Source organism: Ipomoea nil, unplaced genomic scaffold (genome assembly GCF_001879475.1).
Source record: "Ipomoea nil cultivar Tokyo-kokei standard unplaced genomic scaffold, Asagao_1.1 scaffold2826, whole genome shotgun sequence".
Lineage (NCBI taxonomy): Eukaryota > Viridiplantae > Streptophyta > Magnoliopsida > Solanales > Convolvulaceae > Ipomoea > Ipomoea nil.
The window spans coordinates 2521203-2540014 of NW_017619254.1; the positions used below are offsets into that span (position 1 = coordinate 2521203).

The following is an 18812-nucleotide window of genomic DNA, read 5'->3' on the forward strand; positions in this document are numbered from 1 at the left end:
AGAGGGAGAGAGAGAGAGAGGGGTGTACGACAATTCTCTCTCTCTAAAAAAAGGTTGTTCTTTAAGCTTGTTCTCTCTCCAGAGAATTTTAGAGAGTATATATAGCATGGATTTCCTCCAATTAAGGAAAGGTTTCATACGAGATTAATATTCCAACTCAAAAAAGGGATGTCTGGTTTTGTTAGCCGCGAAGGCGATTTATGTGAAAATTTATTATTTTTTGCTCTTTTCCGGTTTTCCCTTCCCTTTCATTGGGGGTGATAGACGAAAGTTTCTTGAAGTGACGGAACTGCCCTTGATTTCCGCATATGCATTTATATCAATATTATCGTTTTTACTAGTAATTTTGGTAATGCCTTCTGCAAAACCCTTAGATTCCCAACAAACTAATGCCTTTTTGTTTTATATTTCGTCACGTAAATATTCCCATCAATCAATTATTCTATGTATATATTTATATATAAATATAAATAAATTGTATGAGTTTACGTGGACAATGATAATAATAATTAATATACATCGCAAGACAAGCCGCTTGGTTGGCATGAATAGCTGCCAAGATTAGGGTTGGAATTCAACTTTTAAAAAAAATTTATAGCTATCGGAACCTCTATAAAATGATCCCTCCACAATAATACTAGAACCAGAGAGATATGTTCCAATAAAAAAAGATTAAAAGTAGATTACCACTTATAAATGTAGGACAACAAATGAAATTAACTCTAAAAACCCATTCAATCTTACAATTGTATTTCTAGAACATTTTAGCATAATATTTGAACAGTGAAATGGGTCAATTATACTACATGCAACCTACTTGCATTGTTACATAAGAAATTTAATTAAATGATTAATTTGTTTGGCTTGATGTCAACTACAAAACTTTCTAAGACGTTTCATCGCTCAAAGCTCGCTCGGATCAAATTATTTAAAAAAAAAAAAAAAAAAAAAACAGAAAAAAACTTAGATGCTCAGACCTGTTGGCCGGGGCTTTGAGTGTGGGAAATAAATTTGCAGTTTGAAAGATAAAAACAAATACTTAAATTACCCGAAAATTAAGGATAATTAGATTATTCAGGGCTGAAATTTCTCTTACGTATATAATAATATAATATAACGTTCCCGTTTCGCTTAGCAACTAACAAGGCAAGAAATCGTGTAAGTTAATGTAATTAGCTTAATGATGGAGATACGATTCTTAATCTGGTATTAACATGATATATGGAAGTGAGATTGAAGCACTGAGTATATGATAACGATAGTCGTCGGCATTCGCCGGAGGGTAACAGTCGGCAACTAACGGCGGCGGTGGCGACATTTCATGGCTGTAAGGTCCCGCGTTAGATGATGCAATCATCACCGGGACACGCGTCATTCTTAGTCCCAAGGCCAACCAATCGCCGTCCGTGTAAAATGTCGGCAGCTTAGTTGGCTCACCATATATACATTCTTCCCAAATATTATTTAAATATTGGTGAACATATAATCACAATAAATCTTCTATGTCTGCTACCATACTCTTACTTATCAACACAAAATCAAATATATCCAGATTTGTTTAAATTACTCTTATATTACTTTATTTACAATAATATGTGAATATTCAATATATTTTAAAAATTCCACCCAGTAACCATAATAATTAAGTATTTAAATGTGTATGGATATATGTAAACATGAGATCTATTAGTTTTAGTAAATAAATAAAAAAAAAAAATTACACACACAATGTTACAAGTTCGACTCCCAACATGAATAGCTTATTAAACTCCTCGATTTGAACCAATCAAATTATAAGTAACTTAAACTGATTTACTTCATTGTCTTTCTTTAACTGCTAAATTAAGTCACAATTTGAGGTTTACACCATGTAAACTCTTAATAATGATTGCGAGTTTTTATAGTGACTCAAAATGATCCATAAATAAATAAATAAATAAAACACATATCCAATGAAGTTCCGTGATCCATTTTTATGTACCAAATAAAAAATGTGCTTTTATAGAAAAGGGATCGGAAAATATGTATGTCCCCCCTCCCCCCATTAAAAAAATTATTTCCAAAATAAGTTTTTTTTTTTTTTTTTTTTTGTTTTTTGAAAACCCAAAATAAGTGTTTAATAACATATTCATCACATAATTCATTAAGTAATAAATAAAATGAGGATTTGGAACCGATTTCGTCGGTCCCATATTCATTTCAATTATTTATTTTGTTATTATTATAATATATATATATATATATATATATATATATATATATATATATATATATATATATATATATATATAAGAATTAATTTGTGATACAATTTAAAATTTGAAATTCATGTACTACCCGCCCGAATACTTTTAGAAGTATGGTACGTATCACAATCCAGTGAATCGTATCGGAGCAAGCTGACCTACAGCCTTAATTTCGTTTTGACACAACACGTCGGAGGAAGGGTCTCCATGTTTGCTTCAATTCATCATTAAATTGTGGTCTCATTTATTCATCTCATCAAATATCTCACAATATAATATAAATATTTGTTTGTCTTCTGTACTTTAATTTGTAAAATCAAATAATAATGTTGCTTCTATGCAATGTCCCATTTAATTTTTATTTTTAAAATTATATATTTAGTCTTTGATTTTATCAGATGTGTATGTATACATACGTTATGGAACACAGAGTCCACCGACAAGAAAATTAAAACTTAATTGTCGGTCGATGATGCGTGCGTATGGTGATATTTGTTTTGGTGCATAACAAAAATTCATATTTATTAATTATTACTACCACTATTGTAACATTGCAAAATTTCTTTCTTTTAACAATATTTGGCTAAAAAACCGTTTATAAGTAATTTAACATTTTCTAAATTTTATATGACTCCAAAATTGGGGGAATGAAATTCTTCTAAATATGAACCCCCCCCCCCCACCCCCCACCCAACCCCTCCACACACACACACACACACAAAAAAAAAAAAAAAAAAAAAAAAAACTAAGTAATATATTACTCCGTATTTGCTGAAAGTTTTAGGTTGGTGAATTCCAACCAATGTAATAAGAGAGTATTCCGTGTCAAAACATCGCTCTTAGCTTCTAGAAATGTCGCTCGCCTTTTATAATATTGTCAACAAGATACATGCCAGAAATCCCGTAATGAATGGCTAAGTCAGTCGTGCTACACATCAACACCAAACTACACAACTTGCTAGGTTGGAAGATGATCAGTTCATGTCGAAGAAGTTCATGAATGATACATATATAGAGTCCGTATATCCCGATCACCAGACCACCCCTACTTTTTTTTGTTTTTGTTTTTTTTGTCATTTAATATGTTGTTTATAAATGAGGCTAAAATTATGAAATTATCAAAATTTTTAGAAATTAACATTAATTGAATTAAAAATTATAGCAGATGATTAAATTTGATACTGTCATCAATAAAATTATTTTACTAAATATGATTAAATTAAAAATAAAGAATTAATGTAGTATGTTATGATAGCTGTTTGGGGCACGTACGTTAGATGTTGATCAATACGTACTTGTACTTCCTAAACCATCAAACGATTCCCATGGGTCTAACTTAACCAAGTGCCCAAAAATCATTTCATATCTTCGTATCTTATTCTTTGTCATTTGTAGTATTTATAATAGAACAAAAATAAGTACACTATTTATAGTATGTTAAAACTTTTTTTTTTTTTTTTGAATAAATGACTTTTCTAATGTATTTTTTAGATGATTACGGAAACTTACAGTTATGTAAACCATGTTCATATATAATAACTTGTAAACTATACATGAGAAGTAAATTGCATTAAGAAGACTTGTTCAATGTACTCAACTAAGAAGGTGCCGCCATGAAAATAATGCTCTACTCACTTTATCACTAGTTTTGGGACTTTTCTAATGTATTTTTTCTTACTGGTTTCGCATTGCTGTTGTTTTGGTGCATAACAAAGATTCATATTTATTAATTGAGTTAATACCCAAAATTGTCTTCGACTATAGTGGTTTTTCTCAATTTTGTCCTAAACGACTTTTGGTGACTTAATGTAGTCCCAGAGTTTTGTATTTTTACTCAGTTTCATCCCAGACTTTTGTGTTTTTGCTCAATTTAGTCCCTCATTTGTTATTCCGTCCATTTGTTGTTAAATAAATAGACAATTCAGTAATTTTAATATTGGCATCTCTTTATTCATAGACATGTGAAGTGCGAAATCCCTATTTTTTTACGAATTACTCCCAGAATCACTTCTAATGCTGCGAATATAAAATTTGATTCGTATGTCTGAGAGTAACTCTGGGTGTAATTCGTGTAAGAAAGAGAGATTTCTCACTTCCCAGGTTGAAAGTAAAGAGAGGCCAATATTGATATTATTGAATTGTCCCTTTATTTAACACCAATTTGACGGAATAACAAACGGAGGACTAAATTGAGCGAAACACAAAAGTCTGGGACTATATTAGGTCACCAAAGTCGTTTAGGATGAAATTGAGAAAAACCACTATAGTCGAGGACAATTTTGGGTATTAACTCTTTATTAATTATTATTACTACCACTATTGTAACATTGCAAAATTTATTTCTTTTAACAATATTTGGCTAAAAAACTATTTATAATTAATTTAACATTTTCTAAATTTTATATGACTCCAAAATTGGGGAAATGAAATTCTTCTAAATATGACTTCCCCCCACCCCCTCCAAAAAAAAAAAAAAAAAAAAAAAAAAAAGTAATATATTACTCCGTATTTGCTGAAAGTTTTAGGTTGGTGAATTCCAATGTACTAAGAGAGTATTCTGTGTCAAAAAGTCGCTCTTCTAGAAATGTCGCTCGCCTTTTATAATATTGTCAACGAGACACATGTCAAAAATCCCACTAGGGGCATGTGGCATCCAAACAATGAATAGCTAAGTCAGTCATGCCCCACATCAACACCAAACTACACAACTTGCTAGGTTGGGAGATGCTCAGTTCATGTCGAAGAAGTTCATCAGCAATGATACATAGAGTCCGTATATCCCAATCACCAGGCTACCCCTACTTTTTTTTTTTTTTTTTTTTTTTTGTCATTTAATATGTTGTTTATAAATGAGGCTAAAATTATGAAATTGTCAAAAATGTTAGAAATTAACATTAATTGAATTAAAAATTATAGCAGATGATTAAATTTGATACTATCATCAATAAAATTATTTTACTAAATATGATTAAATTAAAAATAAAGAATTAAATGTAGTATGTTATGATAGCTGCTTGGGGCACGTTAGATGTTGATCAATACGTACTTGTACTACCTAAACCATCAAACGATTCCCATGGGTCTAACTTAACCAAGTGCCCAAAAATCATTTGATATCTTCGTATCTTATTCTTTGTCATTTTTAGTATTTATAATAGAACAAAAATAAGTCCACTATTTATAGTATGTTAAACTTCTTTTTTTTTTTTTTTGAATAAATGAAATTTCTAATGTATTTTTTAGTTGATTACGGAAACCTACCGTTACTATCAAAAGTATATTGAGTAAACCATATTCATATATAATAACTTGTAAACTATACATGCATGAGAAGTAAATTGTATTAAGAAGACTTATTCAATGTACTAAATTAAGAAGGTGTCGTCATGAAAGTCATGCTTTACTCACTTTATCACTAGTTTTGAGATTTTTCTAATGTATTTTTTCTTACTGGTTTCGCATTGCTGTTGTAACAAAAAGATAAGGGCTCACGTCTGTTGTTAACCAAATAATAAAGTAATAATAAAAAAAACAAAAAAGGCTGAGATGCCAATAATGATTGTCGAGTCAACTAAAAATGATGAGGTTTAGGTGTTTTATTATATATATATTCCTTGGTACAAACAAAAGCGCTCCAAACGCCAAACCAGAAGAAGACAATTGTTATTGCATGGACCATGGTCCAGCCAACTTGGCTGAACCATGGTCCAAAACTACGCCGTTTTATCATAAAAAAAAAAAAAAAAAAAAAAGAACGTTAGTTTTACGCCGTTTGATCATTTGTTTCGTTCATTCGCAATTTCCTCCGCTATTGCGACTGTAAATCTTCTTCATTCGCCGCAACTGCAAATCTTCTTCATTCGCCGCAACTGCTTCGTTCATTGCAATTTGTATCTTCCTAGAATTGTCTCCGTCATCATGAATAATATAAATGATTCAAACAACAGAGTTGATGCGATTCAAGTAGATGATGATATTACAAGTATGTATATTGTTTTATATGCAATTTAGGTTCGTTTTTATTTTGAATTTTGATTAATATTGTATATTTTTTATATTGTAGAAGATGTGAATGCTTTGATTCATGTGGAACCTATTTCTCCCATTGATGTTGAATCAATTCCAGGTTTGTCTTCCACAATGCTTTGATCTATTGTGCCTAGGTTTGTTTTGTTGGTTGTGTGAGGGTACATAATTTTTATTCACAGGGTACATAATATTTGTTCACAGGGTACATAGTTTTTGTTCATAGAGTGCATTATTTTTGTGCAAAATATACTACATTATTGAACATGCTTAATGTGTTTATTAGATATATTATTTATATGCTTAATGTAAATTATTTACAGTTGATGGCACTTCGGGGGGTGCAACAGATGAGAGTTCACCAATTGGAGTTCAAGCTAGTTCTTCTAATGCTATGGATGAGAGTTCTTCAATTCCAGGTTCTTTTTAAAAAAGTTTTTTATTATTATCTACTTATTATTAGTTGTTTTTTAATTATATTGATGGAATGATTCGTTTTTTATTATTGTTTTGGTGTTACAATAAAGTATTTGCATGTTCTGTTGTGAATATTGTATTTCTGTTAGAGGTACATTATTTCTGTTCAGTAGGTACATTATTTTAATCTACAGGGTACATTATTGTTATGCATGATTTATCAGTACATTCTGTTGTGTGCATTCTGATTTGAAACTTGTGCTTCTGATTAGGGTACATTATACTTGGTCAGTAGGTACATTATTTTAATCCACACGGTACATTATTTTTATGCATGATTTATCTGTACATTCTGTTGTGTATTGATTGGAGTTTTTTCTTTTAGTGAATATCTTATTTCTTTGTAGAGCATGGCTGAATTTATTCGGCACATCCCACCACCCCTCTACTTAGAAATCAGATATTCACTAAACATAATATTAATGTGTTATGCTAGTAACTTGTTAGTTGTATTATTTTTTTGAAATTTACAGTTACTCAAGAGTTGTTGGGGATTACAGTTACCTCAATTGAAGAAGCATTTAATCTATATAATGACTATGCTTTTAGATTGGGATTCAGTGTTAGGAAGGGCAAGCAGTACTATGTTTCCGGTAGTCAGACTATTAAAATGAAGAAATTCCACTGTGCAAAGAGTGGTTTTAAGGACAACAAAAAAAAAGATTCAAGGTCATATTCAAGGGTAGACACACGAACAGGATGTAATGCGTTTTGTCAGTTTGATTTGGCGTCTAATGGACAGTTGATTGTGACAAAACATGTAAAGGATCATAACCATGAGTTGTGTCCACCTTCTAACAGCTATCTTCTTCGGTCACACAGAAGTGTTGTTGATACCCAATTGGATTATTTAAAAAACTTGAAAAGGAGTGGGGTTGCATTGTCGGATGGCATTCGATTTTTGAAACACCAGTCTGGAGGTTCACCTTTGGTTGGATTTACACCAAGGGATGCTTATAATAGCCTGCATACAGATTCGATAAAGAGATTAGATGGGACCGATTCAAATTCACTAATTGAAATCTTTAGACAAAGGCAGTCGAATGAACCCGACTTTTTCTTTGATTTTGAATTAGATGAGGATGCAAGACTGTGTAATTTTTTTTGGAGGGATACAAGAATGAAGGAGGATTTTGTGTTGTTTGGTGATTTGGTAGTGCATGACACAACGTATCGTACTAATAAGTATGATATGATTTGTGGTCCCTTTGTTGGAATGAATCACCACTGTATGAATATAATGTTTGGGTGTGGGTTTTTATTGAACGAGAGGACTGACTCATTTGTTTGGTTGTTTAAAACATTTTTGCGAGCTATGGGTGGTAAGTGTCCACAAACAATCATGACCGATCAATGTGCTGCTATGTCTGCTGCAATTTCTCTGGTTTTCCCAAGTGCAAGGCACAGACTTTGTATTTGGCATATTGGAGAGAATTCAAAGAAACATATTAAATGTCTAAGGAGTCAAAACGGCTTTATGGAGTTATTTAATTTTCTGTTGAAGTACACAGACACAGAAGCTGAGTTTGAATTTTATTGGAATAGGTACATATGCTATTAAATTTATCATTTTATATATTTGATTTGCCATTCTTGCATTGTTTGTAGCATGTAGTAATTTGTACTAATAAAATGAAGTGTCACACAGTTTTACCTTTCATGTTAAGTTGGAAATTGTAGTGTTTAGAAAATGTACTTTATGGGTTATAATAATGTACCTTATGAATGCTGTAAATGTATCTTTGCAGCAGCAGCAATTTGATAAAAAAAATTTCCTTATTTTTCTAGTTGCATTTAAAACTTAGATCTTTTCCTTGTTCTCTATGTGTGATTCCTTTGTAGCATGTAGTAATTTGTACTAATAAAATGAAATGTCATACATTTTTACCTTTCATGTTAAGTTGGAAATTATAGTGTTTAGAAAATGTACTTTATGGGCTATAATAATGTACCTTATTAATGCTGAAAATGTATCTTTGCAGTCACACTCAGTTTTGTTATTTTCAGGTTGGTGACGAACTATAATTGCCATAAAAATGTTTGGTTAAACAAATTGTATGATATTAGGGAGAAGTGGTGCTCTGCTTTTAATAAAGATTACTTCTCTGGAGGTATCTTATCTTCTCAACGGAGTGAGACTACAAATCATTCAATTTCAAAAAGGTTATCTAAAACATCTGGGTTGTCTGATTTTTACAACTCTTTTGTTAATGTGGTTTCTGAGTGGAGGAGCAAAGAGAATGGGGAAGATGTGCGGTGTTCTCAAGGGTTGCCTACAATGGCATTGGATCATGTAAAACTTCTTTTACATGCTAGGAATGTATACACTATTGAGGCTTACTACTTGTTTGAGCAACAATTTTTGAAAGGTGCTGCTTGTCACCAAGAGAGTGTAGCGAGCAATGTTGATGAGCTTAAATATCACATATGGCGGCCGGATATTGACATTATTCGGCATGAGGTTTGTTTCAATATTAAGGATATGAACATATGTTGTACTTGCAAGTTTTTCTCCGAGATGGGTATTCTTTGTTCACATTGTTTGCGTATTTTGAACATTCATTGTGTTGAAAAAATTCCTGAGAAATATATTTGTAGAAGGTGGACAAAAAAGGTTGTTGAACACAGGATTATGGACATTGCATCTTCTTCTAGTATTTTGACAGTTGCTTCTCCAATTTGGGTTATAGATATGGGTAGAAAATGGCAAAGGTTAGTTCTATCAAGTCAAGACAATTGCAAAGCTCGACAAGTATGTGAAAACCTTATTGAAGATGGAAGAAGAAGGATTGAAGGTGAGGTTGGTCCTATTTGCTTTGATGATTTGGAAAGATCTATGCGAAGTAATGCTATACAAAATCCAGAACGAAGCGGTGTGAAAGGCGATCGTAATCGAAGGCCAGTTAGTACAGTACAAAAAAAGTATAATCAAGCAAGTGGCCGAAAAAATTATGCAAAAAGAGTTGAATCTAACACAAAGGCTGCCGTCCAATCTTCTATGCAGGAAGTTGTGTCTAATATTGTTGGCAGTGGGTATCTTGTTCATCCTAATGACACTACTAGTTCAGAATTGATTTGTGTTAGGTCTAAGTCTCAAAACAATTCAAATGATAATTAGGAGTTGTACTGGAATTTTGTTTACTTATATATGCACTTCACAGATTATGAATTGGTTTTATATTGTGTGAGTTATTTACAGATTATGAATTGGTTTTATATTCTGTGAGTTTTTAAAGGAAATATTTGCACTTGACAGATTATGAACATTTTTGATTTTATGCATTAATAAAATGTTTTCTTATTTGGTAATGTTCAGTGGGTTAAAATAATGTACCTTGTGCTCTAAAATAATGTACCCTATTTGTTAACAAAATGTATCATTGCAGTCTTGATTTTGAGTAATGTACTCTATGGGTTAGAATAATGTACCTTGTGCTCTAAAATAATGTACCCTATGAGTTATCAAAATGTATCTTAGTTAAGGTCACATGTTCATGAATTGATCACCACTTAGAGTCTTAGAGATGACGGGTGGTATACTCCTCAACCCCAACCCCCGTCCACGCCACCATGGAAAATTAGGGGAGGGGTTCGTTGGTAAAACGAACTATTATTTTATATTTTTAAAACATATTTTAATAATTTTTAAATTTGACTTTTAATTTTATGTTACTTTTTATAGTTTCTACAAACATATTTTTGATTTTATGCATTAATAAAATGTTTTCTTATTTGGTAATGTTCAGTGGGTTAAAATAATGTACCTTGTGCTCTAAAATAATGTACTCTATTTGTTAACAAAATGTATCCTTGCAGTCTTGATTTTGAGTAATGTACTCTATGGGTTAGAATAATGTACCTTGTGCTCTAAAATAATGTACCCTATGAGTTATCAAAATGTATCTTAGTTAAGGTCACATGTTCATGAATTGATCACCACTTAGAGTCTTAGAGATGACGGGTGGTATATTCATCAACCCCAACCCCGTCCACGCCACCATGGGAAATTAGGGGAGGGGTTCGTTGGTAAAACGAACTATTATTTTATATTTTTAAAACATATTTTAATAATTTTTAAATTTGACTTTTAATTTTATGTTACTTTTTATAGTTTCTAAAAACATATTTTTGATTTTATGCATTAATAAAATGTTTTCTTATTTGGTAATGTTCAGTGGGTTAAAATAATGTACCTTGTGCTCTAAAATAATGTACCCTATTTGTTAACAAAATGTATCCTTGCAGTCTTGATTTTGAGTAATGTACTCTATGGGTTAGAATAATGTACCTTGTGCTCTAAAATAATGTACCCTATGAGTTATCAAAATGTATCTTAGTTAAGGTCACATGTTCATGAATTGATCACCACTTAGAGTCTTAGAGATGACGGGTGGTATACTCCTCAACCCCAACCCCCGTCCACGCCACCATGGAAAATTAGGGGAGGGGTTCGTTGGTAAAACGAACTATTATTTTATATTTTCAAAACATATTTTAATAATTTTTAAATTTGACTTTTAATTTTATGTTATTTTTTATAGTTTCTAAAAACATATTTTTGATTTTATGCATTAATAAAATGTTTTCTTATTTGGTAATGTATTCAGTGGATTAAAATAATGTACCTTGTGCTCTAAAATAATGTACCCTATGTGTTAACAAAATGTATCATTGCAGTTGTAGTCACTTGAATTTTGGTAATGTACTATGTGAGTTAGAATAATGCACCATATGAGTAACTCCACAATAGCTTCTACTAATTGAGCAATTAACTCCACAATGAAAAGCAATTAACTTAAAAGCAACTCCCTAAAAAGCAATTAACACATAAACAATTTCAGCATATCTTGATATCACTAGCTAGCACCCAATTCAGCACCATCTTTGAATTGTTCAAACAAAAATTTCATCTAACACAAAAACCAACAATATTCATCTAACATTTTAGAACCATCAATTACAATGATCATTGTCTACTTATAAAGATTACGGGCTGCCTGTAGTATGGATTGTTTGTGCTCATTCATTGGTAAAAATAATATGTCGGCAGCATATTTTGCCCTCAAAGATGTCAAGAATATTGCCTGCATGTATATTCAACCAAAATGGCAGTTATATAAGTCCAATTAGGTATTTATAAAAATGAAAAACATGTACTTTAAATCACAGTACTTACATTTGCAGGTGTTCTGTTAAATCCAGATTCCCAATTCGGTCCATTACCCTTAAAGGTCTGCATATGACGCATGCAATAAACTCCACAATCAGTAACATTAGTGGCATTTTTCCAAGACATCTTCACCAATTCATGGTTAAACACATCATCCTCATCATCATGCTTTGTCATTTTGTTTAAAAAAGTTGTGATCCTTTTAAATTTGCAATACTCTTTGAATGCATTAACCTGCACATTAGTTAATGTTCATTATAATATATCAAGTACCTAACAGTATTCAATTTAAACTCATAACAATCTTAGATTTTGCAACTTACTAGGTTTTGATCACAATTATCATATCTTTGTAGAAAGTTGGTATTCTTGCCCAGTGTTCTATTGTCAACTACTTGGACAACCCTTTTCTTGAAGTTCAAGCACATGATGAAGTAGTGATGATAGCGTATAACAGGGAAGAAAACCTAAATACATATGATTTTAGAAGTATATCCAATGAGTGTATATAAAATGAATTTCACATAATTTATTAATTTATAATATTATGCATGATAAATTACCAGTTCAGCATCAGAGATGTCAATGTTAGAGGCCAATTTAATCTCATAATCCAAAGATCCATTGAATCGTCTTTGTTTTTCCTCTGCAGAGAATTCTATTTTCCGTTCAGTAGCATCATCAATTTCCATCTGAACACAAAATTATATTACTAAGTAAACATATTACACCATCAAATTCTGTATTATATACACCAAAGCTTTATGTACACAAATAATGTACTCTGTGAACAGAAATAATGTACCCTGTGAACAAGAATAATGTACTTTGTGCAGAAAAACTAATAATCAATAAGAACTTGCATTATCAATTTTCTTTTTTAATATAAGAGAAAGTTCAAGCACTTACAAAAGGATTGGTGGTGAAGTAGATGCATTTTGGTTCACCCATTCCACGAGTGATATTTTCATAATTCATTCTTAAGCTCCAAACATCTATAATGGTCTTCTCTACTTCACCATCCCGTAGAGTCAAGAACTGGTCCCTTGCAATGTGGTACCTTTTATACCTAAACAGTGTTTCACTGCAAGAAAAATAACTTTTTAACACATATTAAAGACAAACATTAGTATTAAACATAATTAAAGTGAAAACCTACTCTATTGGATGTTGAATAGACGGTTCCACGAATGCAAAATCAGACAACATCTTCTCTTTCGCAGAGACAAAGGAGAGCTTTTCATTGTTTTTCGTCCAATATGGAGACCTCAATCGCAATGGAACATTTTTCAATTTTCTTTTCTCTCTCTCCCCATGTTGGACATTCTCCCTCTCTGATTCCTCAAGTGCACTGCCACATAAAAATAATGTACCCTACTCATTAAAATAATGTACATAGTGACCAGAAATAATGTATCTTAATCAGAAACACAACTTTTAGAGTTTAACTTACATGTCAAACAATGTTTGTTCCTTTTCTGTGCTTCTTTCCTCACCAGGGAGTGTAGTAGTTGTTTCGTTTGGTTTTTGAATATCCGGGGGGGTAGGTGTTAACAAATTGAAGCGTGGTGGTGAAAATGTTTCAGGATTAATAGGTTCTTCGGTGATTGTAGTGGCCTTTTCCAATGCTTCCATTGCTGCCTTTTCCAATGATGCAACTGCTGCAAGAAAGCTCTCGCTACTGAAGATTGGATCATCATCCAATAATGTCGAAGTCTTGTCAGGCTGGGAAGTTGAAGCAATGTTCAGCATATTAGACATCTTGCTAAAAGTCTTCTTTATAATTTCTTGTCCGGTGTTTTTGCTCCCAACTTCAGCCATAACTTCCCCAAATTCAACTATGGCTGCAGTCAATTTCTTCATTCCCATAGATATCTTCTCTACATCACTCATTTTAGTTTTATCACCAACTGCCTGTGCCTCCACCCCATCCCCAACAATGTTGTTTTCAATCTCAGCAACCGATTTCCTAACTCTATCCAAGACTTTTCCCCTGCCATACCCACCAGAATTCTTTTCATCTGCTAATCTTTTTTGGACCATATCCATTGTCCAAACTGATATCGCAGGGTATTTCCTTGGGATTTGCTGCCCTTTAAATTGCATCCTATCAAGGTATGAAACCTAAATAAAATAAAATAAAAAAAGTTAGTATGAAAGCCAAAAATGCATTAATAGAATAAGCAACATAAATTGAATTAAAGGTATTACCATCAAGAAGACCAAGGGTCCAGTGAAGAATGTACTTCTTGCCTTCTTCCATTTCTCCACTGTTGTAGTAAGACTATTAAAAATGTACCTACACCAATTCAAATTCTTGATGTTTTTCACGTCTATCAATGAGTACAAAATTTTGAAGTTTGATGTCCAATTAGCGTGGCCCTTGAACAAACTAGAAACAACAAACACCACAAAATCCCTTTTGAACATGTCCCCGTGGTCTTTCTTCTCAACTATACCATGGCCAAGTCTTTTCACCAATGGAGAACAATTGTCTAATTCCCAGCGTGTTCTCCATTCCTCCAACAAGGTTTTGTATTCTTCAGTTGCATTTGAGTTGTTCCCTTCAACAACTTCAACCTCACCCTTGGGGAGACCTAATGTGCTCTCCACATCATCCTCTGTAAGCTCCATCTTTGCACTCTCCAACATTAGGGAACAACTACAAACATCATAGTTTTCTACCAAATATGTATTTAGTGTATTGTCCATGCTGGACAATCTAAGCTCGAGTAATGATCCAAACCCAATCTCTTTAATCGCATTTTTTTGTTCATCACTGAGATTTGCTACCATTTTGTTAAACTCCATTGGTGACATCCTAGTCTTGAGCTGAATTTTCTTTGGAGCCTTTTCTTTCTTTACAGTCCTATTAGTGGCCTTTTCTTTATTTCCGTCTTCTTCATTACTGGGAGATCTTTTCCTTTTCCGATAGGTTTTGGTAACCTCTTTTAATGATAAATCTACTTCTTGGCTAGACATAGTTGCTGCAAGTAAAATGTTAGTTAAGGGAATAAATCCAGCGATGCTCTATTCACTACAAAATGTACAAAATAAATCATGCATAAAAAGAGGGTACCCTGTGTATTAAAATAATGTACCTAACGAACAGATATAATGTACCTAACGAACAGACTAAATAGCATTTTCATTTCCCTATGATCAAGATTCTGGTTGTCTATTTCTGATGTTGTTATAAATGATCATTTGACTTCCTATTTAGAAGATTTAAGCACAGTTTACATACAATAAGTAGTTAACATTCTGCATAGAAAGACAACAAAATGTATTTTGAAGCTCAAATACATTTATACAATTTCTATCTGCAAATTTAAATAGTGATACGGAGTACTATTTAAGGTCCTAAAATACAATTGTTCTACTGAGAATTTCAAATTACACTCACATTTTCCTTATTATTTCATAGTCCTTATATCCGTAAGGGCAGCCATACATCTATAACATTTTATCAACCATAATTTTGAAAGGTAAAGTCATAATTTATACAAAGCACTCCCTATATAAGAAATAATAACCTTATCAAACTATCAGTAATACAAATGCAGATGGGTGCAATCAAGAAACTTCCTTACAGTCTGTTGGTAATCAAATGGCAAGAGTATAGCAAATGTGATTGGCTGTCAAACCAACGCTGGTGCTTATACCAGCATAATCATGTAAATATTGAATTTCAAGCTGTCATGACAAGGAAGCAAGTAAGAAACATAAAAATGAAACTAACACTCAAAAAAGCATAAAGACAAGTATGGTTACTTCAATCCTGTCATGGAAAACTTGATGAAAACCAAAAAATAAGAGCTACTTGCCTTTCCCGATCTTTGATCAGGAACTCTGAAGTTTAAAATGGTCTTCAAACCAGGAACAGGTTCATTAACTGTGATAGTTGTAAAAAGCTGAAATTGGAAAGACAAAACAATTAGAGGACGTAATTTCCAATGTGTCTCAACTGCCAACCAGTAGAAAGCATACTAACATGCAAGAACTACAAATTAGCTATCTAGATCATGATAACTCTATAGGTTCATAATCTTTGCTACTGTTTGTTATTGATGTACAGAAAGACTTCACATAATACACAGGTTGCAGTGATCATTCAATACCCAGAATTCTGCCCCAAGTTATGAGCAAATAAGAAAAAAATTTGAATATTTCTAAACTAAAAAGGATAAAGGAAATATAAGAATAATGAACATTTCTACGACATCATACACTGAACTACTAACAATGGAAATAAGGAGGTAAAATGGCTAGATAACATCCAAGGAAGGTATTGATTTTTCTCTTCAGCTGAGATAAGTAGCTTGAAGTCTTGAACACCCTTAATATTTCTAGACTGCATACCATGTTGTACAACAGAAATTCCCAAAACTAATGTTAGAAGGTTGTTAGAGGAGTTCTCCTAGCTAGGCATTTGAAATTTGAAATAAGTGGTTGGGGTTTCCTATTAGCTTGTATATAAGTGTAGGTTTCCCTGTACTCATTCATTCACTGTATTTCTCTATCTCAATATACACTTCACTATTTAGAGTTCAACAACTAATGCAAAAGCTAGACGCAAGTACACACAATTGAGCTACGTACAGATAACTAGAAGATCATGAGAAAACAATAGGCATCACTAAATCAGGCGTAAATGGGGAGCTCACATTAGAATTCGTGTCCACTTTAATATCAGTGGTGATATTCTTGTTCTTCAACTGTGTGTTGACATCTGCTACAAAGAAATCCCCTTTCTTTGATCCAGATGAAGTAATAGCCTAGAAAATAAAGTGAAGAAAGCATTAATTTGTGTGTAAGCACTTCGCAACAAGAGGTTAGAATATAAGTGATTATCTACAAATTATACATACATGAGCAAATGAAAATATTTTAAATATAAAATATACACCTCTTCATGGACACAAAATGGATCCAAACCCTCTAAACAAGTGCATGGAAGTAGATGAGTACATAAGAAACATCAACTATGAGTTAAACCAGCCAATCCAAAGCAATTTTACTTGTAGCTACATAAAGAACTACATTAATCATGCTCATTATAGAAAGATTGCTGGGGATAATACCCCTGGCACATCAAGGCCTAGTCAGACCAAAAGCCCAAATGATTTATCTGCCCAAGTTAGCCCTATTTAAGATCCAACTTCCATGGTGTAACTCTTCTTTTCTCTTCACCCTCTTCATAAGTAATGGAGCTCAAGACTTTCAAACAAGCTCAATAATGTAAATGCATTAATACACAAGCATACCGGAATCCTTCACCTTGGCTTAGCCCAGAAAAGCTCATGGTTTTTCTCTTACATCTTTCCATGTTAAAGTCATATCTTTGTGTACACTATTACTTATCTACAATTCTTGTAAGTTGGGTTGGGCCTATAGGGTCTTTAAACAGCAAAGAAGATGAGTACAACAGACAGCAAGAGCCAGAAGACTTAAAAAGAAATGTCACTAAACACAGAAATCACAACATGTCTCCAGTCCTACTGCATTTTACTTTAACTCGTATACAGAATAAATACACAGTGAGAAGCATGTTTACCAGTTTTTCAAAACTCAACACTTATGTTATCAATTCAATTATATCCAAACCGTAGCTAAAACAACGATAAGCACTCGGATCCGAGAAAAACGAAGAAAACTCACAACTCCGGTAGGAGAGTAGGTAGTGATTGTGAACTTGTGGTCTGTCTGGTAATCTTTGTATAGAAGATCTAATTCAATCAAAACACACAAACATTAAAATATACGTAAATTAGCGCAAAAAAGCGGAAAAAACTGAAATCAACATTAAAATGTAAAATTCAAAAAACACCATATTGCATGCGAATTTATGGCAAGAGTATAGCAAATGGCACAGAGGCAGAGGACCTGAGGAACAAATCATCTTCTGCAAGGCCTAAGAGGTACAAGAAAATTGTCCACACTTGTTCATTTACTTTGCCTAATCATGTTGTTAATACTGGGTCTGAGATGTTTGAGCAAGATCAACAGGAAGTAGCCAAATGTCTGATGATGTTGTCTAGGGATTCTGGGAACTGGAATGGTGTTAGTTCATTTATGGAGTCTTCTGATAATAACTCTGTGGTTCTAGAAACTAAATCATCTTCTATTGACATGAAAACTCCTAAAATGGATGCCTCCAATAGAGAAAAGTCAAGATCAGGATCAAAGGACTACGATTATCGTGATTTTGGAGTGGCTTCAAATGCAGGGAAGCATGATTCAAGAAAGAAAAGCAAAGATAGCTCTTATGATCCTGAATACAAAACTGATTCCTATAAGAAGATAAAGCTCAGTTTTTCTGAGACTAAGAAGAAGAAGAAGTACGAGTGTTTGAACTGTAAGAAGATCTTTAGCTCTTATCAGGCTCTTGGTGGACACAGACCGTGCCATAAAAGAACTCTCGAGTCAAGATATGAGACTGGTGAGAACCGCCTGGATGTTGATACTACCTATAATAATAACATAAATGGTGGCAACCATAGGGAGTCTCTTGGTAGCAGAAAAGCAGCTGCTGAAGGTTCAGCTTGCTACTTGGGGACAAAGATTAAGGCCAAGAACGCAAAGGGCCACGAACGCAAAGGCCAAGATAGTGTCAGGAATGAATAAATACACAGCTACAAGTAAAACCCTAGGTAGTTGAAAATGTACCTAATCAGTAGATGGAGATGGCGTCAACGGTGTACAAGAAAGCTCTTGTGGCGTTGGTTTGTAGTAGCGCGCGCTGGAGGTGGCGTCGGAGACGGTGGAGATGCGCGAAGAAGCTGTTGAAGAAGCTGTCGGAGACGATGTAGAATTTTTTTTTTTTAAAGTTGTTTAACGGCGCCGTCTCTCCTTAAATGGAGAGACGGCGTCGTTTTGGACCATGGTTCAGC

At 33.0% G+C, this 18812-nt stretch overlaps 3 protein-coding genes and 1 long non-coding RNA gene across 4 annotated transcripts; 2 read left to right on the forward strand and 2 right to left on the reverse strand.

The window, feature by feature from the left end:
• Positions 1-6164: 6164 nt before the first annotated feature.
• On the forward strand, positions 6165-9867 carry LOC109158752 (protein FAR1-RELATED SEQUENCE 5-like). The gene is made up of 5 exons (XM_019306650.1): positions 6165-6228; positions 6310-6372; positions 6596-6691; positions 7223-8294; positions 8757-9867. The coding sequence occupies exons 1-5, from the start codon at positions 6165-6167 to the stop codon at positions 9865-9867; spliced, it is 2406 nt and encodes an 801-aa protein (XP_019162195.1).
• A 2239-nt stretch (positions 9868-12106) lies between these two features.
• On the reverse strand, positions 12107-12557 carry LOC109158905. Its single transcript, XR_002050465.1, has 3 exons — positions 12483-12557; positions 12243-12386; positions 12107-12153 (listed from the first exon to the last, which is right to left on the reverse strand). It is a non-coding gene; the product is annotated as an uncharacterized LOC109158905 (long non-coding RNA).
• Positions 12558-15525: 2968 nt separating this feature from the next.
• LOC109158753 (mitochondrial outer membrane protein porin of 34 kDa-like) lies at positions 15526-17673 on the reverse strand (the record flags this gene model as incomplete). Its single annotated transcript, XM_019306651.1, has 4 exons — positions 15526-15615; positions 15747-15833; positions 16587-16697; positions 17581-17673. Coding segments are annotated over 4 exons (381 nt in total), but the record flags the coding sequence as incomplete, so codon positions are not given.
• An 84-nt stretch (positions 17674-17757) lies between these two features.
• On the forward strand, positions 17758-18546 carry LOC109158754. The gene has a single exon (XM_019306652.1). It carries the CDS (start codon positions 17758-17760, stop codon positions 18544-18546), a length of 789 nt encoding a protein of 262 aa, XP_019162197.1.
• Positions 18547-18812: the final 266 nt, after the last annotated feature.

Bases quoted from the DNA above. Each gene is read 5' to 3' on its own strand.
- LOC109158752 (XM_019306650.1), top strand. From the start codon at position 6,165: ATGAATAATATAAATGATTCAAACAACAGAGTTGATGCGATTCAAGTA. The intron at 6,229-6,309 runs GTATGTATATTG...TTTATATTGTAG, and splicing joins AGTAGATGATGATATTACAA to AAGATGTGAATGCTTTGATT. The intron at 6,692-7,222 runs GTTCTTTTTAAA...TGAAATTTACAG, and splicing joins TGAGAGTTCTTCAATTCCAG to TTACTCAAGAGTTGTTGGGG.
- LOC109158754 (XM_019306652.1), top strand. From the start codon at position 17,758: ATGCGAATTTATGGCAAGAGTATAGCAAATGGCACAGAGGCAGAGGAC.